The sequence below is a fragment of the Eulemur rufifrons genome, chromosome 6 (assembly GCF_041146395.1).
Source record: "Eulemur rufifrons isolate Redbay chromosome 6, OSU_ERuf_1, whole genome shotgun sequence".
Taxonomy (NCBI): domain Eukaryota; kingdom Metazoa; phylum Chordata; class Mammalia; order Primates; family Lemuridae; genus Eulemur; species Eulemur rufifrons.
The window spans coordinates 103,209,123-103,228,010 of NC_090988.1; the positions used below are offsets into that span (position 1 = coordinate 103,209,123).

Below are 18,888 nucleotides of genomic sequence, written 5' to 3' on the forward strand. Positions count from 1 at the left end.
AGTCAATATTTATTTGGCCTAGCATTGTGATGGATCTATACCGGGAAGATAAGGGAATTGGGGGCAGGGGCGTGAGAACAAAATCCTGATCTCTCATCTTCCACCTTAGGCAATCACAGATAACGTCTAAAACTGCAGAAGTCAGGTGCAGCCATGTGAGCGTGTGGTTTGGAAATACCAAGGTAAAGCAGAGACAGCTGAGAGAGTTGAGGGGTTGCCTCGGGAACGAGAGCCAGGGATGGAGGACATAGAACCCAGGAAGGCTGTTCCAAGATGGGGGAGCTTCAGCCAGGTTCGCTGGCTCATGCTGAAAAGGCCCCAAAATGCAGGAAGGGATGACGGTGCCGGGGAGTGGGGGACTCCGCCGATGCCCTGGCGAGGAGGGGTCCGCCCCTGGGGCTGGGGCCACTGCGGGGCGCGGGTGAGGGCACGGCACCAGGGCTGGGAGCGGCAAGCTCGTGGTGAAGAGGCCGGGCAGGCGGGCCCTTCACGCCGCGTGTGCAGACACGGGGCTGACAGGGCCCACATGAGAGCCCTCCGGATAGCGGGGGCCGCGGTGGGAGAGCAGGGCTCGCTGGTGGGCGCCCCTCCCCATGTTTAGCTAAGGTTGACACAGGAATCTGGCTCCCCCCCCCCCACCCCCCGGGCAGGCCTCCCAGAGCTGTGACATGAATGGTACCTCGGATGGTCTCCAAGACCGGAGGATCTACGTCACTTAATGGGAAACCTGTAGGTGGGACCCAGGCCCTCCCAAGGCCTGCAGACCACACCCACTACAGTCAATCTGTGTCACCCCACCCCAGCCCCGGTGTCCCAAGAACCTCTTCCTTCTGGCCCTGGGAGCAGGAAGGGCGGGCTGGAGCTGCAGGATGGGGCCTGAATCTCTCATCAGCTCACAGGGTCAGCCCGGGCCAGGCGGGCTGGGGGCCAGGCCAGGGCCTCCTTCCCGGGTGGAGGCCTCCCCTCACTTCCGCCCCCCTTCCTAGCATTGTGGGCCTTCCCGGGACCCCCCACGGCTCCACGGCCCTGAGACCTCCACCCCCCAAGGACACCCCACATTTGTCTTTGTCCCCACCAGCACCCTGGCCACACACCTGGGCCCTCCCCTCCCCCATCACCTGCGTACCAGGTAACCCAGCACAGGCTGGCCCGGCCCTCTCTACGCCTCAGCTTTCCCATTAGGAAAATGAAGGGTTAGGAGCCAAGCAGGATTCTTTTTGGCTGCATGGGTGTCCCTGGGACCCCCAACACCGCGTGTGGATCTTGTGCGGCAGGACAGGGCGTGGTCATTACAGGAGCCGGCGGGCCGGGTTCCCTGCTGTGCCCAGCACCCGCCTGCTGGGCAACCCGGGGGCAGGTACCCAGCCTCTGTGTCTGCCAACACGCGGAGCGCAGTGGCGCCCGCCTCCAATTGATGGACGCGCCCGAAGGACAAGCCCCCTACGAAGGCCAGCGGTGCCACAAGCACGGCCGCCTGGCACAGAGCGTCGTGAGCCCAGGGGTGGTGGTGCCCACGCTCGAGCCGCGGGAGCAGGTGTGCACTCAGCCACCTGCATGCTCAGGAGCTGCTGAGATGGTGGGAGCTCAGTGGGGGTGTCCAGGTTGGACTGGGGCCAACAAGGGTCCCGAGCTCACAGGGTCATGGGGGGGTGACATGAGCCACAAATGTCCACAGGTGCCCGCTCAGTGGACATTCTGGGACATCTGCCCACAGCCTGCCTCCCCTGCTGCAAGCTGGGGCGGGGGCATGACCCCGCCACGCCAGGGTCCTCCACACCAGGGTCTTTCCGTGCCAGGGTCGGCCACAGCAGCGCAGCCCCGCTGTCGGGGGCCTGCACCCCGCCCTGGCTCGTCTGCAGAGGGTTCCCGACAGGTCGCCGCTGAATGACCCGCGGTGGGTAGAGGAGCAAGGCGGGGGCCCAGGGCCGGGGAGATGCCAGTCAGGCTGGGGCCACGGCGAGGGGCGAGCGTGGGCAGGGGGCAGCGGGCGCTCCCGTCTGCAGGGCCTGGCTGGGCTGCGGCGGGCAGACAGGGCTCGGCCCAGGGGCTCCGCCCTTCGCCTCCCACCCTGACCTGGCCCCACAGCGTCCCCAGCGTGCTCCTCCTGCCGGTGGAAGACATGCTGTGGCCACTGTCCCCTGCCCTGGGCAGGCTGCACTGCCTGCCACGGGGGTGAGAGGTGGACAGCACTGTCCGTGGCTGCTCCAGCGCCAGGAGGGCCGCGGGGACGACTCCCGGGCCCTCGGTAGTGGGGAGGACGAGCTGAGTGGGTGCGTGTGAGTGCCCCTGGGCCACCGCAGAGGCCCCGAGGGGGCCCAGCAGCAGAGCAGGGGACACAGCCCCTCCCCTCTTCCCTGAGGGCCTTGACTTCCAGAGCCAGGGCTGGGCCCCAGGGGCCGGGGTTGAAGGTCGCCCCTGTGTCCAGACACCGTCTCTCCCTGTCCAGGGCCCCCCCTTGACCTGCAGTCGCCGTCTCCACCTCCCACGAGGCTGGCGCCCCCCTGGGAGGGGGCAGGGGTGGCACAGTCTGCAGCTGAGCCCCCCACCTGGCCCCAGACCCAGCCCTCCCCCACCCGGAGCCTGCAGCCCTGGGAAACCTCTCTGCAGACCACCTCGATGGGGTCTGGGCCTTCAGGGTGGGCACATGGGCACGGCCGTCATGTCCCAAGTCTGCCTCAGGCACGTGGACCTGGGGGCCCATCGCAAGGGCAGAGACCCCCAGCGCCCCCAGCGCCCCCCCAGCGGCAGGGTTGCTTGGGAGGAGAGCGAGGCCCCGCAGCGGGGAAGGGGCAAGTGTCCTGGGGTGGGACAGAGGCCACAGTGGGGACAGTGAGCCAGGCAGCTGGGAGGGCTGGCATGTCCGGCGCCGGGGCCGTCCAGGCAGGCCTGGGAGCAGAGGGGAGCAGGACCTGCCAAATATGCGCAGATGGGCTGGAGCGCGCAGGACCTGGCCTGGAGCCCCGGCGACTTCCTGTCCGCCCACCCTGCTCCCCCACCCCGCACCCCCTTCCCGACAGCCGCTCAGCAGTGGGGGTGGGGCGGCAGCACCCGCTTAGCCCCAAGGAGCTCTGCGAGGGGCTGGGCGCCGGGAAGGCATGGGCAGAGGCCCCTGTCCCTGCCCGCACTGCTCTGCTCGTGCAGGGACAGGCAGTGAGCACCTGCTGCCCCCATCGCGGCTCGCCGCGTGGTGTCTTGTCTTGGTGCGTGGCGTGGCGGCTTGGCGTGTGGCGTGGCGGCTTGGTGTGTGGTGTCTTGTCTTGGTGCGTGGCATGGTGGCTTGGCACGTGGCGTGGTGGCTTGGCGCGTGGCGTGGTGGCTTGGTGCGTGGTGTCGCATCTTGGTGTGTGGCGTCATGGCTTGGCGCATGGTGTGGCGGCTTGGCGCGTGGTGTCTTATCTTGGTGCGTGGCATGGTGGCTTGGCGCGTGGCGTGGTGGCTTGGCGCGTGGCGTGGTGGCTTGGTGCGTGGTGTCGCGGCTCCCTCAGGGCCAGTGTCCAGACAGGGCAGACCACGGAGGAGTCGCCCAGATGTAGTGACGGGCGAGCAGCTCGGACCCTCCCAGCTGAGCTGCAGAGGACGAGGGGACCTGCCAGGGGAAGGCGGGTGGGGCACGCCAGAGCGGAGGGGGGCTCAGGCACATCACTGGGACCCCTGAGAACGGGGCCCCATGCAGGAGCGTGTTTGCGGGCGAGGCGGCTGCCATGTGGTGGGTCTCGCTGCTCCCAGCAGCCAGAGGGCCCAAAGAAGTGCGATCCTGGGCCTCCCGGTCACATCCTGCCGGCCCCACTCAGCCCAGCCCCGGGGGCCTGTCTCCCAGGTCTTCTCTGCCACCCTGACACAGAGTGTGGGAGCGGCCCGGCTGTGAGGACCGAGTTCCCCGCCCCACGGTGGTGTGAGTAGAGACGAGGGAGGCTGCCCAGTGTCCACGAGTGGGGGAGACACCCAAGCCCCCAGCTGGGCCTTGAATGCCAGGCAAGGCTGGGCTCAGCCCAGAAGTGGGAAGGGTCCTCTCAGCTTTCCCAGGAAAGCAGATTCTGGGGAGGGAGTTTGAGCCTCAGCACGAGGTCTGTCCACGTCTCCCTCTCCACGAAGCGCTTTCAGACGCCAGGAAAGGGTCTGGATTCCAGATTCCAGGCCTGGCCACCCAGCCCCGATCTGGGACCCCAGCCCAGAGCCCCCAGGCCTGGCCTCCAACCTGGCTCCAGCCTCAGGGGGGCCAAATTCAGGGAATCCTGTCCTAGGGGCGGGAGCTGGAAGTGGGGGGAGGAAGGCGAGAGGCCCTGTCCTGGGTACGGGCCCGGGGGCCGGGGGCTGCCGGCCCATCTAGGCCGGTGCAGCTGCAGCCCAGCCCCGGCCGGCTGAGTCATGGGGCCGCTGTCTCCAGGCCAGGGCCGAGGCGGGAACGGCCGTGAGACTGGACATCCCAGCCCCTGGGGGCAGGCAGGGCGCCCCCGGGACTGAGGACGGCTGGCGGTACCTGGCTGTTGCCGCCCTGTGCCCCGGCACTGCGGCCCTAGTCCCTGCCACCACCCAGATGCCGCTCCACGTCCCTGCTCCCGGTGTCCTCATGCCCAGCACAGGCCCCGCGCGGCTCCAGCGGAAGCATCCAAACCCCTGCGCACACGTGTGCACACGCGCGGCGAGCCCTCTGCCAGCCACCCTGGCCACAGAGTTCTAGACAGTTCTGGCCCCGTGACCGTTATCCACTCACCTCCGCACCCACTCACCGAGCACCCCCTGCGCACCAGGCGCTGGCGCGGCTCCTTCCCGCCCGCAAGCCGCTGGCCGGCTGCCATGGACAGAGAGGAAACAAGAAAGGTTAGCACCGCCCGTGCGCCAGGGCGGGGGCACCTTTGTAGCGAGGGTGCTGGGGAGGGCCTGGGGAGGCAGACAGGAAGTACATGCTTAGAGAAGAGGAGGTCAGCTAAGGGCTCTGGGGGAAGAGCCTTCCTCGCAGACACAGCTGGTGCAAAGGGCCTGCGGCAGGCCCAGCCTGGAGTGTCCGGGAATGACAGAGGCCCTGGGGCTGGAGAGGACACGGCCAGATCCGGGCTGGGAGGGTGGCCGAGCTGGGTAGGGACAGGAGACACACAGTGAGAGGGTGCTTGACTGGGGCTTGGCCTATGGTCTTGGGGTCTAGGGCACACAGGGGGCAGGGCTAAGACCACACAGAGCTGGGTGGGGGGGAAGGGACAGCTCCCTGAGGAGGCCACTCTGGAGTGACCCGCGGGGTTCCGAGGATGGAGGCCAGGACCTCAGTAGGAGGCTGGGAGGTTTGGACGCTGCCAGGTGTAGGGCTGGAGCTCTGACCAGGAGGCCAGAGGCTGGCCTCTGCAGGAACGGCGCTGGGGTGCGTAGGTCGCAAGACGCAAGGAGCTGTCGTCCTGTGACCCTGGGTTGAAGCAGGGGCTTTGGGAGAGGGGCGGGAGGAACGGCGTAGGATCGGTGACGCAGGGCAGGACCCACCCCCTGCAGAACCAGGGGCCGTGTGCCTGGGAGGACCTGGCGTGTTTCCATCAAGGTGGGAACCTTCAGCCAGGAGCGGGGAGGGGACATCAGTCAAGGCCTGACCACAAGCCCCGGGGGACAGAAGAGGGCAGTGGGGGCTGGCAAGGGAGCCACGTGGTGAGACCACCCAGAGACGGCCTTGCCACCAAGAACACCCGTTTCCTGGAGCGGGTGCCCTCCCCAGCGTCCCCAGGCACCAGCACATGTGGGGAGGGTGTCGCCTGTGCAGCCTCTTGCCCCACCCCCAGCAGGGACCCCCACGGGGGCTGCTGCGCACCCGCCCCGAGGAGCAGACGCTGCCGACAGGCAGCCTCGGACCCGCGCTGAGTGGAAACAGCCGGCCGGCAGCCACACGCGTGTCATGTTACCACGTGTGCCGGAGCCTCGGGTGGCGGGCGCGGCATCGCGGGCGTGGGTTCTGGAAGGAGAAACGCCAGATCCCTGGGACGGCTGCCTGGCGGGGACGGGACCAGTGAGGCAGGGCAGGTGAAACGGGGGCTTCTCTGAACGTCTGTATCTGGGGGGGAGGAGGTCCTCACTGTGCGCTTGTGTCGTGCAAAACCTCGTCCCTGCCTGGCTGTGAAATGCTCAGTGCAGCAGGGGACGGAGGGCTCGGGGCTCGCAGGGCAGGTGCGACCGCCTCGGGCGGCAGGCCCGGCAGGTGGGGCAGGTGGGGCAGGTGGGGGGGGGGGTTGGGGTCTGAGGAAGAGGCTCAGGGGTGGCCAAGGTCAGGGAGCACCTGGGAAGCTGCTTCCAGTGTCGTCTGGAGACGTCCACAGGTGCGTGAGGGTGGCGTGGGGAGGAAACGCGGCTGGCTGTGGGGAGGCTGACGCCGGGGACCCGGGGAGTGGTCAGAGGCAGCTCCCAGGTGCCCAGGGAGCTGGGCGACACGTCCCCAGACCCCTCCCCGCAGGCCCACGGAGCTGTACGAGGGAGCCAGACCTGCCCCCAGAGGGCCAGCCCCGCACACAAGCCTCCATTCTCAGGCGCGACCCGGCATGCGCCCCCAGCTGCCCTGTGCTAAGAAGGGACGCACAGCGAGGATGGGGCCTTTGAACCACTGTTGACCCGGAAGAGTCCCCACTTTCAGGAGCAGATGTTTGAAACCGCAGGGCCTGGAAGGAGAGCGGGAGGGGGATGACAGCAAAACTCGGAGTGGGGGCGGGGGCTGGCCAAGGAGACCCTCACCCCAGGGCCTGCCGGTGCCCCAGGAAGCCAGCGGGCTTGTACAAAGGTCCTGCGGCAGGAAGGGAGGAGAGGAAGCCAGGGCAAGGGTGAAGAGGACAGTGGCCCAGGGGGGCCAAGGTCGAGGACATTAGGGAGACCTCTCAGGGTCCTCATGCAAGGTGGGGGGCTGGCATGACCAGGTCGGCAGATACGAATGCTTTCTCTGGCTGCAGGGAGGAGAAGGGATCGCAGGGCCCACGGCGCCGGGGCAACTGCTGTCGTTTTGGAGAAAAATGTTGCCAACTTGGACCGATTGAGGGGCTGGCGAGAAACGTCCAGGCCACGTTCAGGGATAGCTGGGGTGCACCTACTATGCGCCAGGTGCCGTTCCAGGTGTGCAGCCTACTTGAAGAAACCAGACGGGGCCCGTGGGGCTCATGCGCATTGGCGGGGGGGCGGGGGGCGACAGGTGCGAAGAGTCCCCGTGCCCATTACGTACCTACATACCTGGGGGAGTGTGTCCAAGGACCGTCAGCGCCATGCCAAAAGCCAACAGCAGGGGCAGGGGGCAGCCTAGACACTTAGGCCTCGGTCAGACTTGGGGGCCAGCGTGGGGAGCCCTGAGGGAGCCACGAGGGCCGATGTCAGTTAAGCGGACGAGTAAACGGACAGTGGGTGGACGGATAGACACGTGCGGGTGGGCTGGGTGGGCTCAGAGCAGCAGGGTGGAGCTGGGTGCCGGCGTGGGGCAGGGGGACGAGCCTGGACTCTCTGGTGGTGGGGGCAGGGCTGGCTCTGTCCAGAATGGAGGGAAGGAGGTGAGGACGGGGGTCTTTGGCCCCGAAGCAGCAGCAGGTTCTGCTTGTGGTCTTCCAGGGACAGCGAGAGGACGGGGGACGCTGGGGCTGGTGCCTTCGGCACGTGACCTGTCCCGTCCCTGGCTGAGGCCCCCAGGTGGGGGGTACAGGGGCAGCTGGGCCTGGCCGGAGAGCAGCCAGCGGCAGGGCCCCTGTGGGCAAAGCTGGAGCGATGACAGGAGCCTCCGGGCAGCCTCGGCCCCCCTGCCACCGTGGCGGGGCCGGCATCACCGCCAGGCCTGGGGTTTGGCTGAGGCCGCGGAGCACTCGCTGGCCCCCGGGGACAGAGTGTTCTGCCTGGCGTCCCCCCCGCCCCCCGGCTTCCGGGACTCCGTGGCTCGTCAGAGGGGCAGCGCAGGAGGAGGACCCGGGCCAGGTGAGGCCTTTGCCTGCGGCCAACACAAACACCGCCTCTCAGCTTCCAGGCCTTTCCCAGCCCCCGCTCTCCCGCTCGCCCGCCCCAAGCAGGCCGGCAGAACCAGCGGGCCCGGGGCTGCTCGAGGTGGGCAGCTGCCCTCAGACCCGGCACCGCCCGGCCAGCTCCTTGCAGGCCCGACACTGCTGCGGCCGCCTGGGGACTGGCCAGTCGGCTGGGGAGGCTGGAGCTCCCTCCCAGGCCTGGGTCTGCCCCACCCCGCCCAGCTGCCAGGTAGCAAGGCAGCCCTGGCCTCTGTGCTCTGGGCCCCCCCAGCGGAGGAGGGCAAAGGGTCTCTGTGCCACCCAGGTAGCTGTGTGCTCACGGGCCCCCAACTCTGCCACTGAGCCCCTCCATAACCTCTGACCCCACCCTGAGGTTGCCATGGCGGGGCTCGGTGAGGCTGTGGGTGCGAGCGTCCTCGGCTAAGTGTCCAGGACGGTGGAGTCGGTGGCACCAGCTCCAGGGCATCGGCTGGCACCTCCGTGAACACGGCACACACCCCACAGAGGTGGACAAGGGGGAGGGCGTTCCCGCAGGAAAGGGGGAGGGAGCGGCCCCCGCCCCCGGTGGGGGGAGGGGTGGCAGCGGGGCCACGGCCCCCACAGCAGAGTGAGGACTTTGTCTTTTGCTCAGAGGGCAAGGCAGGGTCCTCCAGCGCTGAGCAGGTCTCGACTGGGGAGGCGGGAGTGGCCGTGGCGAGGTCGCCCAGGCCAGGCGCTGGCTGTGGCTCCCCGGCCACCTCCCTGAGAGCCGCTGCTGTCTCTGACCCCAGAAAGGAAGGCCCTGCCTGCCCCGCCACGGCGGGGACAAGAGCGCCCGTGGCAGCCGTTCTGTGCAGACCCCAAAGCAGGTGAAGACACGTGGGGAACGTGGCACGGCTGACACTGAGCCCCCGGGGCTTGGGCGTGCCGGCCCCACGCAGCCAAAATCCACGCGTAGCTTCTGACCCCAGGAGACTGGGCGACGGTAACAGCCCGCTGGTGCCAGGGAGCCTGCGGGTGACACAAAGCGCCCACTGGCACACGCTGCATGTGCCACACGCCGTATGCGTGCAGCGCAGTCGGAGCAGAGACGGCCTGAGAGGGCCTGAGGACGAGGAGACGTACTCGCTGCTCGTCACGCGGGCCCTGTCCTGTCCGCGCGCGAGGGCTGGGGGGACGGCTCGGTCTTGCCGTCCGAGGGGTGGAGGAGAAGCCACGTGTAAGTTCAGGGCCGGCTGCACATCCGGCGGAGATTCTGACGCAACGAGGGGAAGGCAGAGCCCTGAGGAAACGGGGGGCCATCGGCGGGTGACCGCCGCGGGCCAGCATTGAGCCCGCACGAGTCGCAGGTTTGAGGGTAAAATACAAATCAAAAAATTATGGGAGAAAATATCCGAGCACTGGAAATGGGGGGGCCGCTCCGAGCACGCGTAGAGTTAGGAGCCGTAAAGGAGAAAATGGGCAGCTTGACTGCACGAAGAAGTGGGAAGCAAAGCCCGCAGCACACAGCGGCAGCAGCACAGATCCATTCGCAAGGCAAACAGCACACTCGGGAAAACGTTTGCAGTGCTCATGTCGAAGGTCAGACTTGCTGGGCACACGGAGAGTCCTGACAAATCAGTGCAGTGAAGGGGCCGGCCGGGGTGCCAGCCCTGGCCGCTGCGTCCCCCGCCCCCCACCCACCCCCGCGGGGCCCGGAACCGCCAGGGCCTCGGGGACTGACTCAGCAAAGATGGGTGAAGCACCAACTCTGGCCCACATGTGTCTACTGAGGCCTGCCGGGTCCTAGGCACCGGGAGACTGCGGGGCAGACGGCGCAGAGTCTGGCCTCAGGAGGGGCCGCCAGGCAAGGAGAACGACAGACCAGGACGTTTCGGGTGCGGGGAGGGCTCCAGGGAGCACTGGGGCGAGGAGGAGGCACATCAGCCAGAGGGCCGGGAGGCCGCCCTGGATCTGAGCTGAGCTTATACAAAGTGGGGAGGACAGTTTCCCAGGCAGAGGGACAGCGAGTGCAAAGGCCCTGGGGCAGGATGGGGACAGGTACACCCAGGGCCTGAGAGAAGGGGGTGGGGAGGACGGCCTGAGGGGCGGGTGGAGGCAACACCACAGGGGACTCGTGGGGGCTGGATTCTCCTGGCGGTGCAGGGGGAGGCGGCTCAGAGGGAAGCTCAGCTCAGCTGCTGCCTGGAGCCATGGGGAGCCGTGGGAGGGACCCGGCGTGCCTGTGACAGGTGGCTGTGGCAGCCCAGGCAGAGGAGGCCGCTGGCCTGGGTGGGCGTGTTGGGGGCTGGATTCCGAGCGTGTGCTGCAGAGAGCCACAAGCCCCCCAGGGTGCGGGACGTGACGTGAGCGCCGGGGAGCCTGGGCCGTTGGTCGTGCCGTGTGGACGTCGGTGCCATTTCCTGAGACGGGAGGACGGGATCGGGGCAGGCCTGGGGGGATCCAGTCCCACTGGGACCTCTGAGCCGAGGTGCTGTTGACCCCCGTGCCTGGAGACAGGGACCTGGAGCCCTGGGGAGAGCAGAGAGATGAGCCTAGAGCTGGGGACCAGGTGCCAGTGGAGGGGCAAGGTGGGCCGTGGGGGTCCCAAGACCCCTTCTGCAGTCAGCCTGGAACATGGCGCTGGGGAGGCCCCCCGGGGCCCAGGTCTGCCAGTGGGCAGGGACTGGCCAGAGCGTGTCTGTGGGGCCGGGGGAAGGGTCTTCCCATCCGGGAGCTCTCGCAGAGGGAGCAGCCTGCGCCCCTGCGGGCTTGTGGGCGATGGCCAGCCAGCCACTGGCAGGCTCCAGGAAGGGTCTCGGGGACGGCACTGACCAGGCCTTCAGCCACTGGTCATTCTGTGCCCAGCACCCTGCCGAGGGTCTGACCACTTGTGGTGGCTCAGGTCCCCTGCTGCAGTGTGGCCACCTCTGGCTACGCAGCAGCCAGGGCAGCGAGGGACACAAGGGAAAGTCACTAGGACAAGGCTCTTGGTCTGCAGCCTCTGAGCAGACCCACCCGCTCAGCAAAGTGCCAGCCCACCAGGCCCACACGGGCGCCAGTCCCAGGGCCAAGGCACAAGTGGCTGCCACACCACCCCCCTCTCTGGGCCGAGGTTCGTGCCCAGCCTGGACGCTGCCCGGGCAGACAGGCAGAACGGCTGGCATGCTGGTGACCGTGGGGTCCCAGAGGTGGTGGCATCTGCCTCCCCCTTAGGAGAGGACACCTGGCACCCAACAGAGCCCCCACCCTGTGGGGCCCCCTGCTCACCTCCAAGCTGCCTGGTCCGGCAGCACCAGGCACCCGTGGGAAGAGGGCAGTGCTCACCACCACGGCGTGTGCAAAGGCCCCGGGGCCTGGCGGTCCAGGCAGACAATTTGTGGGAAGTGAAGGGAGCCGTGTAAAGTCACACCCAGGGCAGTTCGTGCGTTCTTGCACACACAGTGTCTCACGCCCTCATAAAGCCATGGGCGTGCACATGTGCGTGCACACACACGGGCCCACTCACTGCGCGCACCTCCAGCGTACACCGCACTCCTCCTTCAGCCTCAGGCTGGCTGCACACGCACCCAAGTCGCCCTGACACAGTGGTCCTTGGAGACTTACCATGCACTGAGTGCCGGCTCCGTTCCTGTGCCTGCTCCCAGGAATTCTCAAAGCTCGCGACATCCTACTGAGGGACGTACGACCATTGTCCCCAATTTACAGGTGGGCAAGTTGAGGTTCAGAGAGGCAAAGTGACTTACCCGTGGTCACCCAGCCAGGAAGCGGCAGAGGCAGGACCTGAACCCAGGCAGCCGTCTCTCCCGCTCGCTGGGTACCGCCGGCTGGCTGACCGCGGGACAGCAAGTTCCAGCAGAGCAGCTGCCCCGGGGACTGGCAGTAAAACCTCAGCAGCCAGAAACACGGTGGATTCTTCTCCAAGAGCTGAAGCACTAAAACAAAGTCATAAACACAATTACACCAGCTCCCACCATAAATTATGACGTTATGAAACGCTGTGATCTATTTCCACTCATGCCCCGCGCCGCGAGCCCTGGCGAGAGGGTGATTTGTGGGTGTTATCCCTGCTCTCGCCCTGGGGACAGGTGTTCCCAAGCCCGGAGGAGGCGGAGCCCGGGGCCAGGGACCTCCTGCCCGCCCCACCGTCTCCTGCCCGCCCTGTAGGCTGGGGGCACCTGGGGGCTCCGGGCACCTGCCGTGCCCATGCCACAGCACCTGGGTCCCTCCACAGGGACCCGGTCCCCGCTGCCGGGCGGGGGCCCAGGGCCCTCAGCCTACTTCCGGCAGGAGAGACAGGTGAGGAACGTGGACGTGGCCACGCCAGGTGCCTTGGAGAAAAGAAGGCTGGGGACGGAGGACGGGCAGGGCCGCAAGAGAGGGAGGCAGATGGCCTCGGGTCAGGTGATGCTGGTGAGACCTGGGCAGGGGTGACCTGCCGGCAGGGGGAACAGCAGGGACAAAGGCCCGAGGCAGGCACGTGCCGGCACCTGCGTGGTCTGGGGGCCTTGGAGCCACAGGAGGGACCGGGCTTCTCCTGGGAGCGAGACGGGAGCTGCATCTGGACAGGATGCGGCGGGGACTGGGCCGTGGGAAGGCGGGCTCACGCCGTCCCTCCAGGCTGCGTCTGGGGATGTGGGGCCTGCTCGGGCCTCTGTGGCATCAGTTGCCGACGAGGGCGGGTGGCAGGTGGCTGTTTGGGCACCGCAGGCCACAGCCAGGGCAGGAGGGGGCGGTGAGCCCAGCATGGCCTCGCTGCCCACGCACGCCAGCCTCCTGCACCCCCTTGCCCTGTCTCCTCCTGTGGTCTAGGAAGTGGGGGGCCGCCCCTTAAGAGGATGTTGAGTGAGACACGTAAGCCCTGGGCACACGGACGAGCCCCTCCCCAACCCCCAGTTTCTGCCCCAACTCACCACTGTGCCCTGCTGGGCCTAGGTGAGCAGGTGTCCCCCGGTGGCCCTGGGCAGGCCACCTCCTGTCATCAAGCCTCATTTTCCTCCTGTGCAAATTAGGCCCAGGCTGGACAGCTTTGGGGGCCTCAGCACCGCTGTCGTGGGGGCTGGTGCCCATGGTCGCCTGCCCCACCCCCGCCTGGCTGGGGGAGCGAGCGGCGGGCACCAGGGAGGGCGGGGGAGGCAGGTGGCCTGGACGGGTCCGAGGGCGTGGTCGATGGTGACCTGCCGCCGGTCAGCTCTCTGCCGAGTGATCACAGCCAGGGCAGCGCTGGCTGGGTGCCAGGCTTCCGTGTGCCCCACCCCGCGCCTGCACCCCCTCCCCAGCTGCCTGTGGCCCCCGTGGGAACCGGGGCTGCTTCTGACTGTGAGCGCCTGGTGTAGACCAGCGAGTACTGCCCGCCCCACACCTGACAACGTCCAGTAACTTGGTTCCTCAGGGCCGACAGGACAGCCGAAGTGACCTTTGCCCTGTGACCATGCAGAGGGCCCTGGGCTGTCCCGAGAGGAAGCCCACCCTGCCTGTAGGCACTAACAGGGTGCCCCAGGGAGCTCCAGCGGGCAGATCGTGGGGTCCCCTCCCAAGCCAGGCCCTGGTGTGCCCGGCTCTCCCGCCTGTCTCTGGCCAGCTGGGCCGAGACAGCCCCAGGCATCCACCAGGCCGGTCCTCTGCCGGCCCCGGGCAGGGATCAAGGCTGGGCAGGTTCTGCAAAAATTTCCTTTGAAAGACTCTTTTTCAAGATTTCCTTTTGAAAACAAATTTATAACCACATCAAACAGGAATGCCCGTTGCCTTGGTGTGATCACCGTGCCCGGGGCTCTCTAACGAGCTGTTATTCTAATTGCTTTTCTCTCTTCAAGGGCTGCACGAGTCTCTTATGGTTATTAATTTGGTGAGTCGGGCAGGGCACAAAGCAGCTTTTGTTTGCCTTGCCCTCGTGATCACTATCAAATTGCAAATAACGGCGAGATCCGAGATCCCCAAAATAGATCTGTCCCGGCGGCTCTTGGGGAGCCTGCCCCAGTGCCTGGCGTGGGCACTGCCTTCCCCTGAGGACGGCGGCTCCACCCCTGGGCACCTGCCAGACGGGCCTCCCTGCGGGGGGGCTCTGGCCAGGGCCACACTCTCGCCGGTGGGGGTACCCTTCAGGCACCTGTCACCCCCAAAACCAAACCCAGGCTCGAGGTACAGGCACTCGGTGCTCAGAGCACGAAGGGCGGAAGTGGGGCGGGACGACCTCAGGACGTCTCTGCGAGACACGCTGTGGCCAGCGCCAAGGCCGAGGCTGAGGAGGAGCCGGGAGGGTCCGGGAGGACCTAGGGTGACCAGGAGGACACCAACCGTGGCCACAGGCTTTGGAGTTGCCCATTTGGTCAGAGGCCCCCATCACACACCTTCTCTCCCGTCCTCCCCAGACTTGCCCTCCGGAGTGAGGAGGACGGGGCCACACCAGGCCCTGGGCTGCTCCGGGATCCTGGCCCACACCCAGCTCGCCCCGGGCCTCTGCCTCCAGCAGCCTGGCTAAAGGGAGCATGTCCTCAGACCCAGCGACCCCCATGAGCCCCTCACATCCCCAGTGGCCATGGGCAGCAGCCAGGACGAGCTTGGGGACCAGCCAGAGCAGGGCAGGGGCTGGTGCTGGCCTCCCCGCCAGGAGTGTCACCCCAGGTGGCTCACAACTGGGCCCTTCCCCACCACACCCACGGCCCTAGGCCCCACCTGTAGGCAGCCACCCCGGCTTCTTTACCCAGGAATTCCCGACAAAGGTCTGCAAGCCCCTCAGCACATGTGGGCTTCACAGATGTTCCAGCACCGGAAAGTGAAAATTCATGGAACCACAAACTGTCTGTGATGTATTCAGTGCTTTCATTAATGCCGAACCAATCGACAGCCAATCACAGTTACAGTGACGTTAAGCCACGTGGGACCAGTCGCGTTCAACCCTACCGGCACCCGGGCGCAAGCAGCTGGTGACCCCAGAGGTCAAGCCCAGCTGCAGCTTCCATCTGCCACGTACTTGTAGGTCCCCAGGCCTCAGTTTCCCCATGTGGACCCTGAAGCCTGGGTGACCTCCATGGCCCCCCAGGGCATGAGCAGGCAGCGGGACTGAGGGTCCTGGCCCTGCAGGCAGCAGGGCCCACTGGGGTCCAGTGTGCAGGGGACAGAGGGGCTGGGCTGTCCCCTCATGGCAGCACCAGGGTCCCAGCATGGAGCCCTGGGGTGCGGGGCCACAGGGGGCAAGATGACAGCCACAGCAGTCCCAGCCGGTGACCCTGACCAAGGCCCTTCTTCTCCTGGCCTCAGTGTCTGCATCTGTGGGGGGGGGGGGTGGTAGAGGCCTCTTGGGTGGTCCCCAAACGGCTCTGCAGGGAGCTAACGTGTTGGCAGGCACCTGGGTGGGGGAGCTGAGCGAGGGCCCCAGGCCCCTACCTGGGCCAAACCGCAGACACCTGCACCCCTCTCCCGTACAGCCCGGGCTTCCACAGCAGGTTTGTCTGGGAAAATGGAAGATTGGAACGCCCGTGGCCTGGGCTATCGGGCCCCAGGCGTGCAGCCACCCCTGGTCCCAGGATGGGTGGGTCTCAGACTTAGCCCCGGACACCTGGAAGACAGGGGCAGGCAGGGAGCCAGGGAGCCTCAACCTACAGCTGCCACCACTGGGGCTGTGGAGGTGGGTCCCCTGGGGTCCAGGAAGGGCAAAGGCCCTGCCTCCCAGGTAGAGGGTGCCCACCTCGCCCTCCTGGGCTGCTGGGACAGGCATTCTGGCCCCACTCGGGGGAGACGGCACCCCTTGACTCTGCCCTGCCCGGCCACCTCTCCCTTCCCCTCCCCTCTGCCCGGCCTCCGCGGTGGGAGGGGGGCTGCTGACCACAGCACCGTCCTTTGGGCTGGCCGGGACCTGCCCGGGAACCTGGCAAACGGGTTGCTCCGCCTCCAGCCAGCAGGGGATATGCCCACGGGATGTGCCCACCGCCCCTACAGCGTCTTCCCTGGAGCCGTCTCCCCGCCAGACGACCCCCAGCTCCAGCCCGGCCACCCTGCCCGTCTGGCCGGTCAGCAGTGGGGTCCGGGTGGGCCCACCCTGGGCAGCCTGGGGCACGGGCGTCCTGCACCATGGTGCGTGTCCCTGTGATCGGGTGGCCACGGCCGGCGGCTGACACCTGGCCGAGTCGTCCGTGTGGCTTCCCCCAGAAGCCGCGTTCTCGCCCAGGCAGCTCCGCCGTTCTGCCCAGCGCACAGACCTGGCCGCCTGCTTTCGGGCTTTTCCAGTGCTCCAGGGACCTGTGGGGTGGCAGTAGCGTCTACATCACTCTTGGACACAGCACCCTCAGGGACCACCCGAGGGACGCTGCTGGCTGAAGGATCGTCCCCTGTGGCCGCCATCCGAGCTGCGCATTCTTCCCAGACCCCCTCACTGGCTGGGCACCTCCTCCTGGCCCACCCTCCTGGGGGACGGTCCCCAACCTGGACTCCCTCCCTGCTCTCCCTGCCCCGGCGTGGGCCCTGCCTCCACTTCCCTCCCAGGCCTGGTTTCAGCCCCTCCCCAGCGGCCCAGTCCTTCCCAGGAGCTCTCAGCCTATCTGGGGCTTCTCTGTTGACGGCGCAGCCACCACGTGGCCTCCGTGGAGCACCTACCCTGCGCCACGTGTCTCAGGGCCTGTCCTGCCTCTGCCTCCCTGCCAGCCCCGCACAGCAGCCACCCCGGCACGTGGCTTAGCACAGAACCGGCCCTTGATGAACGCGAGGTGGGGCCGCGTGGCTGGCCTGGGAGGGTGCTCCGGGCGCTTCCCCGCCCGCGGAAGCCAGTGCAGACGGGGTCTGGGGAGATGGTGGTGTCCCTGCCAGGTCAGGGGAGTGGTGCCTGGGGGTCCCAGCAGGAGCGCCTGCTTCGCCTTCCCACTGCCAGCCCCACCACACTCCACCCCTGCTCGGGCCACACGCAGCCCTGGCCTCCCTTGGCGCCTCACCCCGAAGTCCCCCAGGCCTGGCCCCAGGAAGCCGAAGGTTGCCGTAAACCTGACCCTGCCGGCCCGGTCCCTGGTGCAGACCCTGCCACGCCTGAGGCCACCTGGAAGGCCTGGCCAGAGGCCACGGTGGGCAGCAGGCCTGGGGGTGCTGCCGACGAACCTCCAGCCACCAGGCCGGGGGCTGAGGGTCAAGGAGGAGAGGAGCTCTCCCCACCCAGGGTCTGCACACGTGTGGACACACACAGGGACTCGGCACACAGGCCACATGCCCCAGTGGGCACAGGTATGCGCAGTGTGCACACAGGTGTGACCACAGGCACACGGGTGCACACACGGGTGCCACCACACTCCCCTTCCCCAGCCCCCCCCCCCAGCGCAGGCCCGGGGCCGTCTGCACACCTGGGCCGCCTCCCACCACCAGCTCACACCTGCTTTTGTCCCTGCAGGTGACGCAGCTGGACCAGAGGCTGGTGCTCATCACCGACATGCTTCACCAGCTGCTCTCCCTGCACCGCGGCGGCTCCCCGGGCGGGGCCCCTGGCGGGGGCGGGGCCCCAGCAGTCCAGCCCTGCGGCAGCGGCGCCACCATCAACCCCGAGCTCTTCCTGCCCAGCGGCTCCCTCCCGACCTACGAGCAGCTGACCGTGCCCCAGAGGGGCCCCGACGAGGGGTCCTGATGGAGGCTTGGCGGGGGGCTGAGAGGGGCGGCCCTCTCGGCAGGGGGCACCCACCTGGCCACGGCCACCTCCTGGAGGGCCCAGAGAGAACTGCCCCACTGTCCAAGGCCCCGGACCCCCGTGGGCCACGCTGTCTGGCACAGCCTGAGCTTGGGGGTCCACGAAGGCCACCTCTTCCTGGCTGGGGGGTACTAGAAGTTGGCTGGGTGGGGTGCCCCTCTCAGGTCTGAGCTGTCACCCCTAGCGCCCAGTCCCCACATCCTGAGGATGACATGGCTGCATGGTGGTCGGGACGCAGTGGGGGCTTCAGGCTGGCCCCCCGGGGCCCGGCATCCAGGGGCCCAGCCCAGCCCGTGTCTGGTCAGGAAGCAGCACAGGCTGAGAGCAGGCCGACCCTGCGGGGCCTGGGGCTTCCCGAGAGGACACAGGGACAGGGGCTGTCCTCAAATCCAGGCCCAGCCCAAGCCGACTAAAGTGCGGCTACGATCAATGTCAGGGAGCCGCTCAGAGGGCCGTGGCTCCCTGCTCTCGAGAGACGCTGACCCCATGAGCAGGGGACTGCGGGGCTGCCCCTGAGGCCACAGGTCCCAGTGAGGGACAGGCCACCACTCTGCCCCAGGGCGTGTCAGAGTGAAGGGTGTCCACCTGCCTGCTTTGGACTGGCAGCTCCTCCCCATGCTGGGAAGCAGGGTCTCTGAGCCCCGCTAGGTGTGCAGCCCCCAGCTCCAGTTCCCCCTCCGAGCAGCTGGACAGACACACGGGGACACTGCGTCCCCACCCACCCCGGCCAGCTGCCGAGCGGAGAGGAGTCACAGTGTCTACGCAGAACAGGGTTCCTTCTGGGCATTATGTCTCATAGAAACCAGTAATTCGTGGTGATTTGGAATCTGTGTTTTAGGGAGTTTCACGGTGTGATTTTGGTTCTTAATCGTACAGCCTTGTCCTAATAAACACGGAGAATCACAGGTTGGTCTCGGTGCTAGTCTTGCCTTGAGTGCTGGGCACCAACCCCATCTTCGGGACAGCCCGGGGCCTCTGCCCTCCCTGCCCGCTTCTCCTCGGACCAGCTCCCTCCCTCAGAGGCCCTGCCCGGAGCATCCCGACCCCCAGGAACCCCTCGTGGACAGGACCCCTGGGTGCAGGCGGCCACCAAGCAGAAGCTGCTTGTCCGCGCTCTCAGGAGTGGGCCAGGATTCACAGAGGTCAGAGGGGCTGCAAGAGGCCAGCAGAGGCGCCAGCCCAGCTCCATGTCCCTCCTGGTTGGGGCTCTGGTGGCCTCAGGACTTCCCTGGTGTGGCCCTGGCTACAGTGCGTGGTCACAGTGTCCTGTCTCCTGCAGACCCGGCAGCCCTGGGGCAGGGGGGCCCCGGTGGGGTGTGG

At 67.4% G+C, this 18,888-nt stretch overlaps 1 protein-coding gene across 1 annotated transcript in view; it reads left to right on the forward strand.

Moving 5' to 3' along the window:
• KCNQ1 (potassium voltage-gated channel subfamily Q member 1) overlaps window positions 1-18,429 on the forward strand; it is a 340,175-nt gene extending 321,746 nt beyond the window's left edge. The window contains exon 16 of the mRNA XM_069471839.1: window positions 17,278-18,429. Within this exon, the coding sequence (XP_069327940.1) occupies window positions 17,278-17,508 (231 nt within the window). The 3' untranslated portion in view covers window positions 17,509-18,429. The remainder of the gene's footprint in view (window positions 1-17,277) is intronic.
• The last annotated feature ends 459 nt before the right edge of the window (window positions 18,430-18,888 follow it).